Source organism: Muntiacus reevesi, chromosome 6 (genome assembly GCF_963930625.1).
Source record: "Muntiacus reevesi chromosome 6, mMunRee1.1, whole genome shotgun sequence".
Lineage (NCBI taxonomy): Eukaryota > Metazoa > Chordata > Mammalia > Artiodactyla > Cervidae > Muntiacus > Muntiacus reevesi.
In genome coordinates, this window is record NC_089254.1 from 63,286,002 (window position 1) to 63,309,076 (window position 23,075).

Consider the following 23,075-nt stretch of genomic DNA (forward strand, 5'->3'; position numbering starts at 1 on the left):
ATGAGACTGCAAGGAAATGGGATGACTTTCCTGAGTGCTGCACTTACTGATTTGAGGTGCGTGAAAGCCAGGAATTCAGCCTCAGTTTACAATCTTTGACTCGAGCTGTTTATATGGTATTGAGGTAGAAAGTAAAATGAAAGACTAAGAGAGCCACAACTATGGAAAATGCTGCCTTATGTTTCAAATACTTCCAGGCATTCAGTGGCTGCTTTTGTGAAAAGAACTGAATGTAGCAGGAGATAGCATTCCTCCCCCACTTATGAAAACCAAACACCTGAATATTATAAGAAAAATTCAATACAAAAGGATCTGATTGCACTTATCCTTATTATTAAACTCTTGCACAATGGACATTTGATGAAGACTATATATTGGCAAATTTTTAATATTTAATATTTAAATGACATATGAAAATGACTACTTATTATGTTCTTAAAACAATGAATAGCAGAATACTTACTCTCTTCCATAATATTTTGGTCTGTTTTCCACCTATATTAAAAAAGAAGAAAAGTATTAATAATGCATTTGAATTCAAATCAGATAGATAAAACTACTATTCAAATAAACAGAGCTAGAGTCCTGGAAATAATTTTATTACAGTTTTTATCCCCCAAATCAGAGATCTAAGACATTCTGGAATTAACCAACACACTCAACTTTCTTGAGTAAAAATGACCTCGAATTGCCATATTTCTCTAATTAGGCTCATTCCCACCCAAACTCAAACATCCAACAAAAAAATTTTCAAAGGAAATAAAATGACGCTTATTTTAATATTGAGGAATTGATAACAGTATTATGAGGCTTCATCCTGAAGGACAGAATAGGTACTTTTAGCATGAATAAAACATACATATTTATTTCAATCTTCCTCTAATTGTTTCATTATATGGTTGTAATAAAAATGGGGTGTACACCAGGATTAAAAATAAGCTTAATTTGGTCTCTTTACAGATAAAACCTACATCCTAACATAATTTTTTCAACAAATGGCTAATGGGCTAAAATTCATTTCACATCAGAGGTATAAACTTTGGAGGATAAGATTTATGAGTTGACTGAAAAGCATAAATATCCCAGAAAAGATTTTTCAATCATATCTTGAGCCTTGGGGTAATCACACTGGATTTCTACCACATATATGTAATAATCTACTTTCATACGAACTTTGTTTTCTTTCGTTAAAGGTGTTGGAGTTGGTGAGAAGTTACCATGAATTCCCATGTTCAGCTTTTATTCTTCTAGTCTGATTCCAGGGACACTGAAGATATGTAGAGCTACAAGAAGTTATAGATTTTCATTGATGTTTACAAACAGCAAGATCATGTTTATTTGCTAAAGTAGAATATGAGCTGGGTGGCTATTTCATTTACAGTCATTTCTGTGTATAGTCAAATGGGCAGTTTTCTCAGCAGGGCAGAGTGGTGGTATCTGAGGGCAGCTTCCTAGCTTACCTCTACCCTCCAAATGATGCAGGGGACCTGATGTGAAGAGCTGACTCATTTGAAAAGACCTTGATGCTAGGAAAGATTGAAGGCGGGAGGAGAAGGGGACAACAGAGGATGAGATGGTTGGATGGTATCACCGACTCAATGGACATGAGTTTGGATAAACTCTGGGAGTTGGTGATGGACAGGGAGGCCTGGTGTGCTGCAGTCCATGGGGTCACAAAGAGTCGGAAACGACTGAGCGACTGAACTGAACTGAAGTGGGCAGAAGGGAGCTATGCACTAGAAGAAAAGTTTCAAAAGGGGGAGCCAGGGGACCATCTTGACAAGCCTGCCTTGGGCAAGCCTAGCTGGCATAAAACGAATCATCTAGACACTTCTAAATATGTGCTCACTCTTCTGTGCATTTTACACTTGAAAAGCACTGAACCAAGGGAAGGCATTCATCACTCTTAATCTTCAAGGTTTGAAGCCTGCTAGGTGTCATTCACAAAGGATGATCTAAATAATAGCATTAATTGAAGCACAAAGTATGTAAAAAGGCACCTTGTTATCTGATGTGTACCGTGACTCCACATACTAGGAAGCTTTTGAATGTGAGTTGCACATTTTGTCATTTGCATCGTTCTATTAGCTTTCTCAGTTCTTTCCTACTTTTAGGACACACGTTTACAAAACTAGGCATAGCTCCCAACCTCATTCCGTTCCTCCATCCTCTTATCTTTCCAAAGGGGAAGAGTAATTAACCTAACTTCCCAGATGGACAGTATGGCAGATAGAGCTTACTACTAACTCCTGGCATGCAGGTAAGTTAATTTAATTGACTCTTAAGACAACAAATTGCTTTCAGTTCATCTATCACTCATAAAAATACACAGCACACTTATGTTCAGAGCTCTGTGCTCAGCCTGGTCATTGTTCAGGAAGTGATAACCTCAAAGATATGAGAGGAAAGATATAAAGAGCTCAGGGGTGTTCTGTACTTGCAGTAGAAGGGAACTTTTGAAAAATCTAACATAGGCCCCCAAATAGGGAAGTCAATATCTAGGGTGCCTTGAGAAATACCAGATAAAATCCTGCCTGAAGGACCCTTTGATCCAATTGAAGAACAAATCTGCATATGAAAACTGCAAGAAAATCAAACAAGAGCACTGAATCATGTCGGAGAGACTCCCCGTGGAATACCGTCATGGAATAGCCACCCAATATTGCACAAAATGTGTACTAAAATACTATTCTTCATTTGTCTGAAATTCAAATTTATCTAGGCATCCTGTTTGTATTTCTTTTTTTCTAAATCTGGCAAAGCCACACAGCAGGGAGAGGAAAGGTGGAAGTAAGAGTGAAGACAGAGGATGTGGACAGACATCCAATCACGGCTCCCACTGTCCCGGCTGTTTTGAGAGTGATCTGATTCAATCTCTCTTCCTGGTGTTGTCTCTGTAGCTCGTAAAGAAAATATAGCTGTCCTCGTTAGTGTTAAAGAGAGAAATGATGACTGGGATAAAAAGCTGTAACAATCACCTCTTCCTTTTCCTAAACATTTTGCTCACAGGAATCTAAACATGGTCTTTCTCTCCACCTCTCACTGAGCTTTTGAGCAGTCAAGAGCTAAACTTAAGGTAAAGGATGCCAGAAAAATCATCGAATATCCACATTTTTTTAAGATGGGTCATTTTGGATCCTCAGATCCTGACAAAGCACACAGTCAGCTGACATCAGGGCTCTGAGGGACAAAGGATCTGACTAGAGTAGCGTCTACTTGTGACCGAGTACTGCCTTAAAGGAGCCTGACTCTGCCCCAGAGTCATCACATTAAACATTGATGGGATCATGATGTACCTGTGAAACACAGATTTGTCTTATTAAAGAAGTCATAGCATTGAATTTCAATTTTCAGGTGTATGAGATTCTCTTCAGTGAATGAGACAGAGGACAATTGATAAATAATAAGTAAAGCAGCTCTGAAGTTCCTCCGTTTTCATTGAGAATTATGTCATTAAAATTAGGCAACTTGAGAAAAATGGAGGGCTAATTTAGGTAGTCACATGGATTCAGGAAGGGACAAAAACACAACATATTCCAACATGAAGGGACGTCGTCTGCCAGGACGACGACTAAAGCTGGACAGCCCATCACATTGGTGAAGCTGGTCCCTGTGAGTATGACTGGCTCTTGGAGTTTAGTGATCCAGTTTCAGAAGTGAAAGAGGCCCAACCTTTTTAGGAAAAAAGTAATAATTTGTGGGCATTTTGCTCATCTTCCAATGCTGGATCCTTTCATGATCTACCTGGTTCTGAAAGGAACACCACTCTTTGCAAAAGGAGGATACTAAGCCAGCCAGTGAGCAAACACTCACCTGAAATGGGTACTCCCCAAGACCCAAGTGAATTCAGTTATGTGGTGTGACTGCGCAAAATGGTGGCTGATTTTTTTTTTTAATAAGTATAACTGAACATCATATTCTAAATAAGGACCATCTACAGAAGATTCCCCTTCATGGATCACAGCCTTATCCTGGCGAAAGTGCTTGTGTAAATCAAGAAACTATGAGCCATGCTGTACAGGGCCACCCAAGACGGATAGGTCATAATGAAGAGTTCTGACAAAACATGGTCCACTGGAGGAATAAACGGCAAAAACCCTCCAGTATTCTTGCCAGGAGAACCCCATGAATAGTATGAAAGGGCAAAAACACATGACACTGGAAGATGAGCCTCTCAGGTTGGAAGGTGTCCAATATGCTACTGGGGAATAGCAGAGGGTAATTACAAATAGCTCCAGAAAGAATGAAGAGGCTGGACCAATACAGAAAGTTGTGAATATGTCTGATGGTGAAAGTAAAATCTGATGCTATAACGAACAATATTGCATAGGAACCTGGAATGTTAGGTCCATGAATTAAGGTAAATTGAATGTAGTCAAGTAGGAGATGGCAAAATTGAATATCAACATCTTAGGAATCAGTGAACTAAAATCGATGTGAAGTGAAAGTCGCTCAGTCATGTCCGACTCTTTGCAACCCCATGGACTATACCATCAATGGAATTCTCTAGGCCAGAATACTGGAGTGGGTAGTCTTTCCATTCTCTAGGGGATCTTCTAACCCAGGGATCAAACCCAGGTCTCCTGCACTGCAGGCGGATTCTTTACCAGCTGAGCCACAAAGAAAGCCAAAGAATACTAGAATGGGTAGCCTATCCCTTCTCCAGTGGATCTTCTCAACCCAGGAATCGAACAGGGGTCTCCTGCCTTGTAGGCAGATTCTTTACCAACTGAGCTATCAGGGAAGCCCCAAATCCATGCGAACGAGCAAATTTAATTCATATGACTATTATATCTACTACCATTATATCTACATCCATCTACAGGAGATTCCCTGTGAGCAAGAATCCCTTAGAAGAAATGGAGTAGCGCTCATAGTCAACAAAAGAGCCTGAAATGCAGTACTTGGGTGCAATCTGTAAAATGACAGAGTGATCTTGGTTCACTTCCAAGGTAAATCATTCAACATCACAGTAATCCAATTCTATGCCCCAACCACTGATGCTAAAGAAGCTGAAGTTGACTGGTTCTATGAAGACCTACAACCTCTTATAGAACTCACACCAAAAAAAGATATAATTTTCATCACAGGGGACTGGAATGCAAAAGTAGGCAGTTAAGAGATACTTGGAGTAACAGGCAAGTTTGGCCTTGGAGTACAAAGTGAAGCAAGGCAAAGGCTAACAGAGTTTTACCAAGAGAACACACTGGTCATAGCAAACACCCTGTTCCAACAACACTAGAGATGACTCTACACATGGACATCATCAGATAGTCAATACCTAAATCAGATTGATTATGTTCTTTGCAGCCAAAGATGGAGAAGCGCTATACAATCAGTAAAAAAAGACCTGGAGCTGACTATGGCTCAGATCATGAGCTCCTTATTGCAAAATTCAGGCTTAAATTGAAGAAAGTATGGAGAACCACTAGGCCATTCAGGTATGACCTAAATCAAATCCCTTATGATTATACAGTGAAAGTGAGAAACATATTCAAGGGATTATGTCTGGTAGACAGAGTGTCTAAAGAACTATGGATGAAATTTGTAACACTGTGCAGGAAGCAGTGACCAAAACCATCCCAAAGGAAAAAAGATGCAAGAAGTCAAAGTGGTTATCTGAGAAGGCTTTACAAATAGCTGTGAAAGAAGAGAAGCAAAATGCAAGGGAGAAAGGGAATGATATACCCAACTGAAGGCAGAGTTTCAGAGAGATAAGAAGGCCTTCTTAAAAATTTTATTTATTTATTTTAATTGGAAGATAATTACTTTACAATATTGTGATGGTTTTGCCATACATCAAGATAAATTGGCCATAGGCATACATTTGTCCCCTCCATCCTGTACCCCACTCCCACCTCCCTCCCTTTCTTAAATGAACAATGCAAAGAGATAGAGGAAAACAACAGAATGGGAAAGACCAGAGATCTCTTCAAGAAAATTGGAGATATCAAGGGAACATTTCTGGTAACGATGAGTGAGAAAAAGGACAGAATGGCAAGGACCTAACAGAAGCAGAAGATATTAAGATGAGGTGGCAAGAATGCACAGAAGAACTATACAAAATATGTCTTAATGATGATGTGGTCACTCACCTAGAGCCAGATATCCTGGAGTGTGAAGTCAATTGGGGCTTAGGAAGCATTACTATGAACAAAGCTAATGGAGGTTACAGAATTCCAGCTGAGCTATTTCAAATCCTAAATTATTTCATAATTTCATGATGCTGTTAAATTGCTGCACTCAATCTGTCAGCAAATTTGGAAAACTCAGCAGTGGTTACGAGACTGGAAAAGGTCAGTTTTTATTCCAATCTCAGAGGGCAATGCCGAAGAATGTTCAAACTACTGTACAATTGTGTTCAGTCCACATGCTAGCAAGGTTATGCTAAAATATCCTTCAAGCTAGGCTTCAGTAGCATATGAACTAAGAAATTCCAGATGCACAATCTGGGTTCGGAAAAGGCAGAGCAACCAATTGCCAACCAATTGCAGAAATCCAATTGCCAACATTTGTTAGATCATGGAGAAAGTAAAGGAGTTCCAAAAAAATGTATATTTTTACTTCATTGCCTACATTAAAGCCTTTGACTCTGTGGATCACAGCAAACTTAAAAATTCTTAAGGAGATGGGAGAACCAGACCACCTTCCCTGTCTCCTGAGAAACCTGTATAATGCAGATCAAGAAGCAACAGGTTGAACTGGGCATGGACCAACGGACTGGTTCACAACTGGAAAAGGACTATGACAAGGCTATATATTGGTACCCTGCTTATTTAACTTCTATGCAGAGTACACTATGTGAAATACCACTCTGGATGAATCATAAGCTGGAATCAAGATTGCTGGGAGAAATATCAACAACATCAGATATGTATGCTACCACTCTAATGGCAGAAAGTGAAGAGGAGCTAAAGAGCGTCTTGATGAGGGTGAAAGAGGAGATGTAAAAGCTAGTTTAAAATTCAACATTCAAAAAACAAAGATTACGGCATCCGGTCCCATCTTCATGGCAAATAGAAGGGGAAAAAGTAGAAGCAGTGACAGATTTTCTTTTCTTGGGCTCCAAAATCACTGTGGCCAGTGACTGCAGCCATGAAATTAAAAGACACTTGCTCCTTGGAAGGAAAGTTATGGCAAACCTAGACAGTGTATTGACAAGCAGAGATATCACCTTGCTGACAAAAATCTGTCTAGTCAAAGCTATGGTTTTTTCAGTAGTCATCTACAGATGTGAGAGTAGGATCATAAAGATGGCTGAATGCCAAAGAATTGATGCTTTGGATGCCAAAGAATTGGAGCTGGAGAAGACTCTTGAGAGTCTCTTGGACAGCAAGAAGATCAAACCGGTCAATTCTAAAGGAAATCAACCCTGAAAATTCATTGGAAGGACTGATGCTGAAGCTGAAGCTCCAATACTTTGGCCACCTGATGTGAAGAGCCAACTCATTGGAAAAGACCTGATGCTGGGAAAATTGAGGGCAGAGGAGAAGGGGATGCAGAAGATGAGACGGTTGCATAGCATCACCGACTCAATGGACATGAGTTTGAGCAAATTCCAGGTGACAGTAGAGGAGAGAGGAGCCTGGTGTGCTGCAGTCCACGGGTCGTAAAGAGCTGGACATGACTTACTGACTGAACAACTGGGTAACAGTCCGCCTAGGAGGGCCGTATTTGCCGCTGACATCACTGTTGATCAGAACACATTTGGAATTCCTTTTCTGGAACTGGCCTTAAGAATTGTTACCCTTTCTCTTGAATATCCTAACAGCTTCATCTCTCAAAGTGTGGTCTGGTCATTCAAAACAGTAATTTTAGGATGCATGTTAAAGATTGCAGATTCCTGATCCCTTTCTAAGAAGAACTGAATCAGAAATACTGAAGGTGGGGCTTTGGTGTGCTATTTAATGAAGTCCCCCTGGATGATATTTAAGCATATACTGAAGTTTCAGAATCATTGGTAAATAGAAACATACATTTGTTTTTTGAGAATGGATTTGAGAGTAGATGTTATTATAACAAACAGGCAAAAGTTATTCAGAGGTAAATTTAGTAAACAGGGTGAGTGATCCAACTAGGAAATCCATTTGAGACAAAAATGAAGCCTGGTTTTCCAGTAAGAAGATGTGCACTATGACTTATTCTAAAGGTACTTTATAAAAGCATTCCCAGGACACTCTGAGCAATGCAAGGCTGGGGGAATAAAAGCATAGCTTCCCAAGATGACTGATTGGAAAGGGACAACACTCATGTAATATATGGTAGAGTAAACTATTTCATGACTTTATATCATATCTCATACATAATTAGTGCCACTGCTGTGACTACGGGTTTAGTCCTGTCCAGCCCTGTCCACAGGACCCATGCAGTATGTTCTAGTACATGTGAAGCCAATGCAAGTGTCATAGCTTCCCACCTCATGGCCTCATCAGCCCATAACCATCAGAGGCTCCAATCAAAGCAAACCATTTACAGTTCTATAAATGCACCCCTAACACATTCATCATTTTTTGGTATGTTCTTACTTTTAGACCCTGAACTTCATTTTAATAAAATAAAGGTGGATCACAAGATGGTTGAAAGGGCAGGCTCTAGACTCAGACTGCCTGGCTTTAAGGCCAAAGCAGTGCATCCATAAGCAGGTTACTAACCTCTCTACCTCAGTTTCCTCATCTTTAAAATGGAGATGGTAACAGAAGTATCTGCCTAATTAAGTTGTTTTAATAATTGAATGAGTAAATACATGCAACATGCTTGCAACAGTGCCTGGAGTACACAGATATACAATGGATATTAGCTATTATTGGTATCCAGAAGGAGCCTCCTGTGTACCAAAGAAAGGGGCAGGCCCATTATTTTCCATGCTCTTAAAGCTCCTTTTACTGATCTCTGCTGAAAAACTTGACATCCCGCCATATTTTAAATCTTAACTTGCGTGTTTCTTCTCTAACTATTTTGTGAGTTTTTTTTAAGCAGCCGTTTTTGTCTTCATCACCATTGTATTCCCAGAATTTCACCCGATGTCTGGCCCAGAGTGAATGCAGGCACCTCTTGTTATCCGAACCTAATCTGTTTCTAAAAATGTGTTGGTCACTGGAGGTTCAAATAACAAGAGTCTACATCCCACTGTTTTAAATGGAAAAAATAATGATTCATTCGTAAAACATCCAAAAATATCAATGTACCAGACATTACTAAAATGCTTTAAAATAAGTATATAACAATTAAAGAATTTCTGCATAATATGAAATATTTAAACACTAATTATAAAATTGTTTAGCACTTCATAACATAATGACGAGCTATGTTTGTGTGAAGTCCACGGTTAAATTGAACAGGAATTTTACTATCCTTCTACACTGAGCATGTTCTATCATAAACAATGAGACACTATTGCAGATTTGAAAGATACTATCTAAATTAGACCTGAGTTGGTAGTGCCCCAAGGTACCTGGCCTAAACAAATACTGAGAAGCTAAACCTTCAGGGGAGAAGTGGGGAGAGTTATGAATATAATGTTCAGTGTGTTTAAACAAGGGGGCTTCCCCCATGGCTCAGTGGTAAAGAATCTGCCTACAGATGCCGCAGGAGACATGGGTTCGATCCTTGGGTAGGGAAGATCCGGGGAATCTTCCCTACCTCAGGCAACTGACTCCAATATTCTTACCTGCAGAACCCCCATGGACAGAGAAGCCTGGCGGGCTACAGTCCACGGGGTTGTCAGGGGTTGAACACGACTGAAGCAACTTAGCATGCATGTTTAAACAGGAGGCCAATCAGGAGGGCTCTGAGGTCTGAAGGAGCCCCTCTTCCATCATCTAGCTTCCCTGCTGCTCAAAGTGGGACCTGCGGAGCAGCAGCATTGGCATCACCTTGGAGACCGTGAGAAATGCAGAATGTGCATTTTCAAGGGGAGTCATGTACACATGGAAGTTTAAGAAGCTGCCCCACACAGGAGAACTTGTGGTGGCAGGTTTTTACCTGGGAGACTGATTTTGGCCAAAAGCTTTTGTGAGTCGTTATAGCAAATATTCGGAGAGTGATTATTCTGAGAGCAAAGGGTGCCTGTACTCATTAAATGTTTGCAGAATGAGACAGAGATTATGAGCACAGAGCCCTGCTGTCAATTCAATTGCGGTGTGACCCTGAGTGGGTTATTAAACTTCTTTGCATCTCATTTCTCTCAATTTTCAATAAAACTAGAGTTATAAAAATATACCATCTTAATAAGGCTGTTCCAAAGGTTAGATGAGATAATGCATGTGAAAAACAATGGGACTTGGAACATTGTGGTAACAGGCTAATGCTCATTGAGCGGCTACTCTTTGCCAGGGTTGTTTGGAGTTCAGACATGACTGAATGAACAACAACAACAACTCTCTGCCAGGAGCTGTCCTCAGGGTTTCATGTACTTTCTCATTTAAGCCTCCAAACAACCCTGGGAGGGAAGAGAGCACACTTATTTTTCAGAGAGCCCCTGAACAACTAGCTTCAGGTCACAGATCTAGTAAGTGGCTTAGGACTCAGCACACACACCTTTAACCACTGTACTTCCCAGCTTCTCCAGAGCAGATGACAATCAATGTCGACGCCTTCATTGGCTAGCAAAGTTCTACAGTCTAGCTTCAGACTAAATTACCTGAGTTGTCCTTGATTTTTCTTTTGCCAGAACTGAGCACCTTAAAATTCCTTTGGAATGAATTGAATTCTGTCAATGAGTTAACAAATGAGAACTTGGAATAAATTTGCCTAGATGTAGTGACATTTTGGGTCTCTCACAGATTTCCGTGGGATTTAGAATTAGATGTATTCCAAACTACTTGTTTTGTTTTCCAATTTATTCTTCTAACTTTAAGCAAGAATCTTCAGCATTTTGCAAAGCTTGAAAGAACAGTAGGGTGACAGCTGCATAGTGAGAGACAGGAAGCATAATCCTTAAATGAGTTGGCTTTATAGTCAGATTATCATTGCCTAGATAAACATAAGTTCTTTTATATTTAACACAAAGGCATTTAAGGAATATTGTGAGCCCTCTGTAAACAAGGTTTCCAATTATTGAAAAAAAACAAAGCTTTTATAATCCCCCAGCAGCTGGTATGTGTTAAGTTTTTGCTTAATAGAAATAATTTAAAAACCCAACTTAGCAACTTCCTACACAGGGCTGCTAGACTGCTAGATTCTCTGAGATACAGATCAAGTGTGGAAGAAAGGTTTTTGATGGGGGGATTTGTACTGGTGATACTGAGGCAATTTCATTCAAGAAAAAATAAATTTGGGTAATTTCCTTCTAATTAGAAATCAAAGATCTCTATGGAAGGGAGAGAAATAAAATGCAGGTACTGAAATTTTACATTCTTTGTGAGAAGATATGCTCAACATCACTAATTATTAGAGAAATGCAAATCAAAACTGCAATGAGGGATCATATCACCTCATACCAATCAGAATGGCTGTCATCAAAAAAATCTACAAACAATAAATGCTGGAGAGTGTGTGGAGGAAAGGGAACTCCTTTACACAGATGGTAGGAATGTTAACATATCCAGCCACTATGGAAAACAGTATGGAGTTTCCTTAAAAAAGTAAAAATAGAAATATCACATGACCCAGCAATCCTACTCCTAGGCATATATCCACAGATAACCATAATTACAAAAGATACTTATACTCCAATGTTCACTGCAGCACTATTTACAATAGCCAGGACATGGAAACAATCTAAACGTCCATCGACAGATGAATGGATAAAGAAGATGTGGTACATATATACAATGGAACATTACTCAGCCATAAAAAGGAACAAAACTGTGCCATTTGCAGAGATGTGGATGGACCTAGAGACTGTCATACAAAGTGAAGTAAGTCAGAAAGAGAAAAATAAATATCGTATATTAACACATGTATGTAGAAGCTAGAAAAATGGTACAAATGAACCTATTTGCAAAGCAGAAATAGAGACACAGATGGAGAGAACAAATGTATGAACACCAAAGGGGAAAGGAGAGAATCCAATGAATTGAGAGATTAGGATTGACATATATATGTGTGTGTGTGTGTGTGAATATATATATATATATATATATATATATATATATATGACTATGTACAAAATAGATAACTAATGAGAATCTATTGCATAACACAGGGAACTCTACTCAATGTTCTATGGGGACAAAGAGGGAATAAATGCATACATACAACTGATTCACTTTGCTATACAGCAGAAACACATTGTAAAGCAACTAAACTTCAATAAAAATTAACTAATTAAAAAAGAAATTTACATTCTGTGGTCAGATCACATAGTATAGAATGAAAATTGAGTAAACTTGCAATCTCCCTTTCTTTTCTTTAGTTATCCTCATGGAATTACTTTAAACCCTCCAGGATTTTTATGGGGCACTAATGAGGTGCTTTACTTCCTGTCTTGATTAGAGTGTATTATAAAAAAATCTATCAGCCAGTCTTTCTGTAATAAACCTCCTTAAAAGATTACCAATGGTTTTGCTAAGTTATGTAAGTAACCACAAGTCAGGCTCCTTAGAAACTTGCTATAAACATTCTGCTAACTCGTAGATGCACACAATACCAGGTTGGATGCTCAGGACCAAAGCAGTTCGCATTCACTTGGCTTGTTTTCTGTCTTTTCTTTTTTTCCCTATGTTTTCCCATGGATTATGATTTTAAAATATGTGTGCATGTGTTCAGTTGCTCAGCTGTGTTCATCTCTTTGAGACCTCATGGACTGTAACCCGCCAGGCTCCTCTGTCCAAGGGGTTTCCCAGGCAAGAATACTGGAGTGAGTTGCCATTCCCTTATCCAGGGGATCTTCCTGACTCAGGGATTGAACCCACATCTTCTGCACTGACAGATTCTTTACCACTGATCTACCTTTTAAAATAAGTGGTAATATTAGAACAAATAAAAAGTAAAAGATTTTTCTTAGACCAGTGGTTCTCAACTGTGGGGGGAGGTGTTTTTATGCCCCAGGGGATATTTGGCCATATCTAGAGACAGTTTTAATTGTCAGGACTAGCAGGAGGATGCTACTGGCGTCCAGCGGGTGGGAGAGTCCAGGCATCGTGGGAAGCATCCTACAATACACAGGCACCCCCAAACATCTATAATGCTACTTTAAACTAAAAGAACTTTAGACTCATGTATTCCCAAGGAAGGTTATTAAAACAGTTTTTAAAACTAAAATGCAAATATGCAACAAATACATGAAAGACATAAAATGGAGTAAAACAAGGGTAAGAGGGAATACTTGTTTTTGATAATACTGATAAGAGTAGCTTTTAAGAAAAGAGAGAAACACCTTTAGCTACTCAGGGAAATAGCTCAGATAAATGCAAAACTAAACGGACTAACAACTCAATAAGATTAATAAGGGAACCAACCTCCCTCCACCCTTGGAAAAGTTATAAAAAACATGAAAAACACTAGAGAAAAAAATTTAAGACATACTCAAGAATATCCTGCCTCCTGAGAAACCTGTATGCAGGTCATGAAGCAACAGTTAGAACCAGACACAGAACAATGAACTGGTTCAAAACTGGGAAAGGAGTATGTCAAGGCTGTATATTGTCACCCTGATTATTTAACTTACATGAAGACTACATCATGTGATGAAGCACAGGCTGGAATCAAGATTGCCAGGAGAAATATCAGTAATCTCATATATGCAGATGATACCACTCTAATGGCAAAAAGTGGAGATGACCAAAGAGTCTCTTGATGAAGGTGAAAGTGGAAAGTGAAAAGGCTGGCTTAAAACTCAACATTCAGGAAACGAAGATCATGGCATCCGGTCCCATCACTTCATGGCAAATAGATGGGGAGAAAATGGAAACAGTGGCAGACTTTATTTTCTTGGGCTCCAAAATCACTGTGGATGGTGACTGTAGCCATAAAATTAAAAGACGCTTACTCCTTGGAAGAAAAGTTATGACAAACATAGACAGTGTATTAAAAAGCAGAGACATCACTTGGCCTACAAAGGTGCATTCAATCAAAACTATGGTTTTTCCAGTAGTCACATACGAATGTTAAGAGTTGAACCATAAAGAAGGCTGAGTGCTGAAGAATTGATACTTTTGAACTGTGGCGCTGGAGAAGATTCTTGAGAGTCCCTTGGACTGCAAGGAAATCAAACCAGGCAATCCTAAAGGACATCAACCCTGAATATTCATTGGAAGGACTGATGCTGAAGCTGAAACTCCAATACTTTGGCCACCTGATGCAAAGAGCCAGCTCACTGGAAGAGACCTTGATGCTGGGAAAGATTAAGGACAAGAGGAGATGAGGGTGATAGAGGATGAGATGGTTGGATGGCATCATGACTCAATGGACATGACTTTGAGCAAGCTCCAGGAGATTGTGAAGGACAGGGAAGCCTGGCGTGCTGCCGGTCATGTGGTCACAAAGAGTCAGGCACAACAGAGTGACTGAACAACAACAAGAATATCCATCATGATATGCATACACGTGAACTCATATTTAAATCCTTTACTCTGTGGGTCTCCACAACTCACAGCATGTTGCTTTGAAACTTTGCCCTGACTCCTGGGTTGGAAACAAAACTTCCCCTCCTTCCTCCTTCCCAACCCCAAAGTCATTAAGTCCTGTTCATTGGATGTAGTTTTTTAATTGTTCTCAAAATGCTCCTGCTTTCTCCCCATGTTCACTGTACTATCTATCCACCTGGACTGCTGAAATTGTCTTTTTACAGGTCTTCTTGTCCATACTTTAATCATCCTCCAATTTATCTTTCACAGTGAGGGCAGAAGGTGTAAATCTCATCCTGTTACTGCAAAGTCTTCACTGGCTTTCCACTGCCATGTGGTCAAAACCACACAGCTCAATGGGGTCTCCCAGACTATTCTACTTAAAAGTGGAAACTCCACTCCTTGGCATAACCCGTATTTCTGCTCTGGTTCATTTTTTTCCACTACATTTATCATCACCCGAGATACTATATATTTTATTTGTGTGCTTTTGGCCAATCTCTCCCATTCAAACAGAAACTACACAAGGGCAGAGATTTTTTGTGCTTTGCTAGTTATTGCTGTTCTAGAGTCTGTAAAAGAGCTGGTATACAGTAGTTGCTCAATAAATATTTATTGAATGAATAAATGAATAGTATGCAGAATCTTCCTAACATGGTCTTGCTTGTGTATCTAGAATATGTCCTGTGAACAAAGGATGTCACCTGCCACATCAGTAAACAAAGGATGTTATGCTGGGCTGGAGGAAGCACAAGCTGGAATCAAGATTGCCAGGAGAAATATCAATAACCTCAGATACGCAGATGACACACCCTTATGGCAGAAAGTAAAGATGAACTAAAGAGCCTCTTGATGAAAGTGAAAAAGGAGAGCGAAAAAGTTGGCTTAAAGCTCAACATTCAGAAAACTAAGATCATGGCATCCGGTCCCATCACTTCATGGCAAATAGATGGGGAAACAGTGGAAACAGTGGAAACAGTGGCTGACTTTATTTTTCTGGGCTCCAATATCACTGCAGATGGTGACTGCAGCCATGAAATTAAGATGCTTACTCCTTGGAAGGAAAGTTATGACCAACCTAGATAGCATATTAAAAAGCAGAGACATTACTTTGTCAACAAAGGTCCGTCTAGTCAAGGCTATGGTTTTTCCAGTGGTCATGTATGGATGTGAGAGTTGGATTATAAAGAAAGCTGAGCACCCAAGAATTGATGCTTTTGAACTGTGGTGTTGGAGAAGACTCTTGAGAGTCCCTTGGATGGCAAGGAGATCCAATCAGCCAAACCTAAAGGAGATCAGTCCTGGGTGTTCATTGGAAGGACTGATATTGAAGCTGAAACTCCAATACCTTGGCCACCTGATGTGAAGAGCTGACTCATTGGAAAAGACCCTGATGCTGGGAGGGATTTGGGGCAGGAGGAGAAGGGGATGACAGAGGATGAGATGGTTGGATGGCATCACCGACTCAATGGACATGGGTTTGGGTGAACTCCAGGAGTTGGTGGACAGGGAGGCCTGGCGTGCTGCAGTTCATGGGGTCACAAAGAGTCGGACACGATTGAGCGACTGAACTGAACTGATGGCCATCAAGTCATCAACCACTGTAGCCACCCCCACTGTGGTACAATCTGAAGAGAGTCAGGACAGAAAAAGCAGGATACTGACCCTAGATAGTTAAGGTGCATCTCAAAGGAAATATTGCATTGAGCCCAGACTCTTGCATCTTTCCATACATAGAAAAGTGCTAGCTTCATTAACTTGAGATGTCTGGTTTTTCTTTAATCTTTTAATGTTCCAACTCTCGGCTTTTTTTTTTTTCCCAAACTCCTATATATCCTGGCTCCTCCCTTACTTCTTCACAACAGTCTGTAGAGCTATCTGAGAGGCTGTCTCTTGGACTTAAGTACTCAGTCTGTCTTCTGAATAAAACATAATTCTCAACTTTTAGGTTGTGCTCACTCAACAGTTCTGTGCACACACACTTTTGCTCCACCACATCCTCATCCCCCAATTCTTTAAGTTCCTAATATAGAATGCCTTGTAGTTTCACAACTTGGTTGTGAAAGACTTTGGCCTTTCTTTGGTTGGGTTGTTTCCTCTGCCTGGAATTCTAAATCTTGTTCATTAACCTGTCCATGCCTTAACCTGGCACTGATCTTAATAATAAGAGGTAAGATGCTGCCATCTTGGGAAAATCTTTCCTGGCTAACTCACACCAGTTTAGGTATGGTTTCTTAGCCTCTCTATAAACTTTATAAAGGCCTGAGTTAGGGCCATGATCTTATTAGGACTTAAATTGTTGGCCTTTGCAATCTCTAGATGTGAGCTCCTTGGGGAAAGAGCTCCTGTCTTCTCACCTCTGTTGTCCTAGCAATAAACAGCCTATCTTACATACAGCTCAGCTTCCATCGAAGTAATACATTATTTGAAAGACAGCTCTGCCAATGGCCTACATTCCCTTTCTGGACTCACTGAAATTTCAAAAGGGGTCTTCATGGCCACATAGGCAGTATTGATGGCCCACACCTTGGTCCTTTATGCTTCTACACCATAGGACAAAACGTGCTCTCCCTCCGGTTTTCTGAATCTCCAAAGAGTAAAGAATGAAGCCTAGGGAACAACCATGGCTTGTTGTCAGTGATTCTGCTAATCAAGTTCCTGCACATTCTCAGGCCAAGGGGTGAATGTGTGAACCAACATAAGCTGCTCAGAGGCTCTGAGCCTGGAGAATGCAAGTTGAGGAGAAACTATTAAGAGAAATGGTTAGAGTTGATTCACACGAATGGCAGAGCCTAAAAGCTACAACAAAAATATTTGCTAATAAGCATTAAGAACTCACTATGTGCCAAGAAATGTTCTAATCGCTTTCTTCATGTATATTAACCCATTCAATGCTCATGACTACCCCATAGGTGAAATCCATCACACCCATTTCCAAAAGGCAAACTGAAATATAGAGAAGCAGGATATAAAAGCAGGCTATCATATCTTGAGGCTTGGGGCCCAACTACACACTTCACTGCCCAGAGGTGCATCCATCCTGTTTCCTTGGTCCCTGAAGATGTCCTGATTCACAGATCCTTCCCAAAGCCCCTTGTTTAGCTCCTTTTTTTCCATTCAGGGAATTTCTTCATATCTTTCCAATCCCTTTCTTCACCACCCCTCCTACTTTTTCCCTCTAAATTTAGCCAGTTTTGATTCTGTTGCTCACAACAGAATCCTAAGTGATATTCCCATTAAATCCCAGTCTCAAGGGCTGGAGCCAAGGTGGCTGTGAGGTTAACAGAGCTCCACAGGAAATTCTGATACACACCTAGGATGGGAAACAATGACTTTCCCAACGATGTTCCCAAACATGGAAAGAATTAACACTTTCCTAGGACTTCTACATGGATTTTGACCCACTCTCACAGTAGCCTTTGAAGAGCCCCCAAAGCCTAACTGTGGCCACTTCTCTCCTCTAACTAGCCCAGATCATCCGCCCAGAACCTCACTTTGACCCACTCTTCCTTGCTGCTGCTTCTCTGACACTGATTCCCTGGCTCTACGTGTGGGCTCTCAACACCCACTTTCAGCCCTGCTTGTACGGATAATGCAACTGGATGTATTGCTTAACTCTGCTCTTACCTGGGGCTTGGTACTCATACTCTGCCATCCTGAAGCCACAGCTCCAGGAATAATAACTTTCCTCCCATTAAACTGAATACCATGGAGGTCACACTGGCCAGGTTGGCTGGCGAGACTCTGACCAGGGCAGGAAAATCAAATGTAAAGGGTTTACATGTTTATCCTCCTGATAACTTCCTACAGACAGGCACTTTATTTTAAAAAATACCTTAAAGGTGAGTCAGAGTCTAGGATTCCATCATGGACAGATATTTTATCTTGATATCTAATCTCATGCCCCTCTTGCTTCAAATATACTCTTCCCCTTTCTTTGGTCTTGAGGGCAGATAAGAACCTGAGAACATTCTCCCAAGAAGCAGGTTTCCACTACTAGAAACCACCTGATTGCCTATTCTTCCTCACACTAAATAATCCTTGTTCTTTAAATCTTTCCCAACAGATCCTACTTTCCAATCCTTATTTCATCTTCATTATTCTCCTTGGAACTCTCTTTAAATTCTCCACATACCTCTTAGGCTCAAAGAGCTTGAAGTATGCAATTGAACTGAATTAAATCAAGGGAAAATTAATGCTGCCGATAAATTTCTAGGAGGCAAAAAAGATCGGGTGAGTACGCTCATTTAATTCCTCATTCCTGTTAGCAAATTCCTTCCTTCAAAGCCTAATGGTATTTGGGTTAAGTGGTACTATATGTACTTTGGAAGAGGCAAAGAATGTCCATCAGTCTTATTCTTTTTCCCAGAAGTATTTTTTTTAACTCTCTCCTCCTAGAAATAAAAAATTCAAATGTATTCAATCCAAGTATTCAATTGAATATGCTCAAACTGACGGATAAAATTAATCTGCCTGCAGAAAAAGGGAACATAATTTGGGAGATAGTAGAAATTAAAGATTATTTGGCAAAACATTCTCAATATTGTTTGTATTATAACCTTCCTCTGAAACTTTTTTACACATATTTTTCTTTCCTAATCATCTCTTCCCAGCAAAATTTCAGTACTACAGATAAGACTGTATATCTGCTTCTGTTTTATATGTTTATCTGTGCTTCATAAATTGAAATAGTAAAAATTTTTATGTGCCCCCCTCAAGAACCACCCCCCATCTTGGGCCTGATACTGCCTCCATTGAGAACTCATTGTCTGGTGACATCCTCATGGCTTTCAGAATGCTTCTACATATATTCTTCTACTAGGAAAGTGGACTATGTATTAATATCTTTGCCTCTTTCTTATTGATGAGAAAGCTGTGGTTTGGAGTGATAAGTTAGTCTGCTCCCAGTGCTACCCAGGGCTAGCAACAGATTTGAGGTTGAAACCCAGCTGCAGCTTTCAGGTCCAGTATTCATTTTGCTATATGGTGATGATGCCATAAAATCTAAAAGCCTTTTCTCAATTATTTTAAAAAATTACTTAATTCAGCACTTCTGAAAAGCAGCACTTCTGAAATTTCCGCCAAACAATTCCCAATATGGTAATAAGTAAGAGTAAAAGTGTTTTATTCATGTTTGTCCTTGCTTTCAAATTCTTTTTCTGACAAATTATTCCATGTTAAAAATTCTTGAGCTTATGGTGCTTCCAGCAGCTCTGACATTGAGCCACACTCCTGCCTTTCAGGGCTGCGTACCCAAGTGACTGTTTTTGTTCCCTGGGTCAGAGCTTGCTCGGACATTGCTCTTCTTGCACAAAAAGCTTTGTTTTTCTTTCTGACATTTTATTATGAAAATTTTCATATAGACAGAAATGCTGAAAAAAGTTAACAGCCAACACCCATATATGCACTATTTAAATTCTATAATATGTGCTACATATATGTGCTTTATGGTATATGTATTTATTCATCCCTATATCTATCCACTAATCCAAATTTGGTGGGGGGGTGTACTTCATAGTAAGTTGTAGACACAGCACTCTTTCCCCCAAATGGTTTGGGCCTGAAATTAAAGAAGGTGAGCTTAGTTTACATGTTCAGATGATGTTCCCAAATAAAGAGATTGTACACACCTTTTAAATTTCCTGCTTATAGAGCGCTGGGCCACCTTTTTAAACAGGCTACCATTTCTTGACAGGGAATAAGTGGCCCTGAGGAAGCAGGTGAAAGAACAACTTCTTATTGTAACTGCTTGGGCTTCTTTCACCAATATAGAAGTGTTGAACATGAAGGTCAAAATGTTTCTCACAATGGCTTAGGGTCAAATCCATCCTAAACTACAGAACTGAAGTTCTTCTTCTGGCTAACACTTATACAAGTGCTTGGGAAATGGTAGAAATTAAAGACCAATACTTCCCACAGATAAATGTCACTGTTCTGAGTGCTTTGCATGTATTAACCCTTCAACATTACTTCTAATACAAGACTAGGGGTCAGGAAACTTTTTCTGGCAAGAATAAGATAGTAACTACTTCAGGCTTTGAGGACCATACAATCTGTCTCCAGGACTCAACAAGGAAGTATAAAACCAGTCATAGATAATACATAAAGGAAGGAGCATTGCTGTGTTCTAACAAAACTTTATTTACAAAAATAGCTGGCAGACAATTGTTTGCCAATGGCTATTCTAGACTAATACACATTAGAGTTCATTCTCAAAAATCATTTTCAGGACATCTTATAGTTAGCTCAAAACTCAGGGCATTTGCCAATGCTTCAAATGACCTTTTTATTTAATGGTGGTCAAATCATCTATTTGTGTTCACGTCCTGCTGTCTCCTACTGCTCAGGGAGGAAAGAATCATTACATTTTAATCTATGGCCTACTGATGCCAACTTGAAAAATCAAAGTGAAGGAAGACAGCAAATGGTTGAATTATACTGTTAAACAATCAAAGAATACTGAGACCCTAAGGGACCTGATCTGCATCCTTGAACTGGAAGGTGCTGCTGCACCATCATTAAACATGGACTTTGAGAAGTCATGGAACATGGAGGATCGCAGCAGAGCAAAGGGACAATCAGCAAAGTGTAATTATAGATGCAGTAGAAATACCTAGGGAGATACAAGAACAATTCATCAAACAATTGATGTGTAATTACCGAGGTGGACACAAGGTGCTGGATGGTAACCAACATGCCTTTATGGGGCTGTGCCAAGGATATTTAATTTCCTCCCGCAGTAGATGGGGAGATGACACTGGCCCTGTAAATAGGAAGAAGAAAGAGATACTATCATGAAAGCAAAGCTTGCTGTTCTTGCCAACAAGACAGGGAGATATGGTATACTGAGAGCTAATTCCAAGACTGTGGCTTGTCAGAGGACACAGCCAAAGATGATTGATTATCAATGGTGCCAATCAAGCTGGGAACAACAAAAGGAGTGGTAGACTGAGGCAAGGAGGCAGGGCCCAGACAGCATCAGCACTGGACTGGCTTTCACTGATAAATGAGTTGCCTACAATTCTGAATTGAGAACTACTCAATGAGCATAGAGTTGATTCACTGAGTGAAGTGACTAGCACTTGGAAAACAGAAATATATTTCAAAGTACTCCTGACATAATGATGATGGATTTATTACTTTTATTAATTCAGAGGTTCATTGAGAGCAAGAGTAAATTTAGCCGGGATTTGTGCATATCTACTAGGTAAGCCTTTGCCAAAGCCTTTGACTGTGTGGATCACAACAAATTGTGGAAAATTCTTAAAGAGATGGGAATACCAGACCACCTGACCTGCTTCCTGAGAAATCTGTATGCAGGTCAAGAAACAACAGTTAGGACTGGACATGGAACAACAGACTGGTTCCAAATAGGGAAAGGAGTATGTCAAGGCTGTATATGGTCACCCTGCTTATTTAACTTATATGCAGAGTACATCATGAGAAACGCTGGGCTGGATGAAGCACAAGCTGGAATCAAGATTGCCGGGAGAAATATCAATAACTTCAGATATGCAGATGACACCACCCTATGGTAGAAAGCAAAGAAGTACTAAAGAGCCTCTTGATGAAAGTGAAAGAGGAGAGTTAAAAAGTTGGCTTAAAACTCAACATTCATAAAACTAAGATCATGGCATCTGGTCCCATCACTTAATGGCAAGTAGATGGGGAAACAATGGAAACAGTGAGAGACTTTATTTTGGGGGGCTCCAAAAAAATCACTGCAGATGGTGAGTGCAGTCATGAAATTAAAGACGCTTGCTCCTTGGAAGGAAAGTTGCGACAGCCTATTAAAAACCAGAGACATTACTTTGTCAACAAAGGTTCGTCTAGTCAAAGCTATGGTTTTTCCAGTAGTCATGGAGTTGCAAAGAGTCAGACACAACTGAGCAACTGAACTGAACTGAACAAGGTAAGGAAAACATCAAAGAAGAGCTGGAGTTCATAACAATGTATACTGAATATGGATGAACACGAGTACAAATCACCTGACTGGAACTGAATTTGAACATTTTTGTTAATTAGTCATACAAACATAAGACTGAGAAGAATAGCTTTTTGGGAGAGGAGTGGTGGATGTAGAAAAGCAGGTTAAATTAAGCACTGACCATTCCCCTACAAAGATTCATATTTGGCCCCAGCAACATACGAGGGCATGGGAAAGCTAGACATAGCAAAGAGGAAAGGCAAAGGCAAAATGTTTTTAACGAATGGAAAATAACATCAAGGAGGAAGTACATCTAGAAAAGAAAAGGCAGCCATGGGATGACTTGGCACTGATTTTTAAATTCATGAAAAGTCTAGTCCAATGCTGGGCAAACAGTAAATATCATCAGGAGAGAAAGTATCTTGATTCTTCTATTCCAGGGTACAGGGGAAGCAGCATGAAACAGAAAGCAGAGAGACTGACTCATTTGAAAAAATGCACACACCCCAATATTTCTGGCAGCACTATTTACAATAGCTGACCCATGGGAGCAACCTAAATGTCTACTGACAGATGAATGGATAAAGAAGATATGGTACAGACATAACTGGAAGGTACTTAGCCATAAAAAGAATGAAATG

At 39.9% G+C, this 23,075-nt stretch overlaps 1 protein-coding gene across 1 annotated transcript in view; it reads right to left on the minus strand.

The window, feature by feature from the left end:
• The window catches only part of CHN2 (chimerin 2), a 322,964-nt gene that overhangs the window by 127,065 nt on the left and 172,824 nt on the right, over positions 1-23,075 (minus strand). Inside the window, exon 4 of the mRNA XM_065938728.1 lies at positions 464-495. Within this exon, the coding sequence (XP_065794800.1) occupies positions 464-495 (32 nt within the window). The remainder of the gene's footprint in view (positions 1-463; positions 496-23,075) is intronic.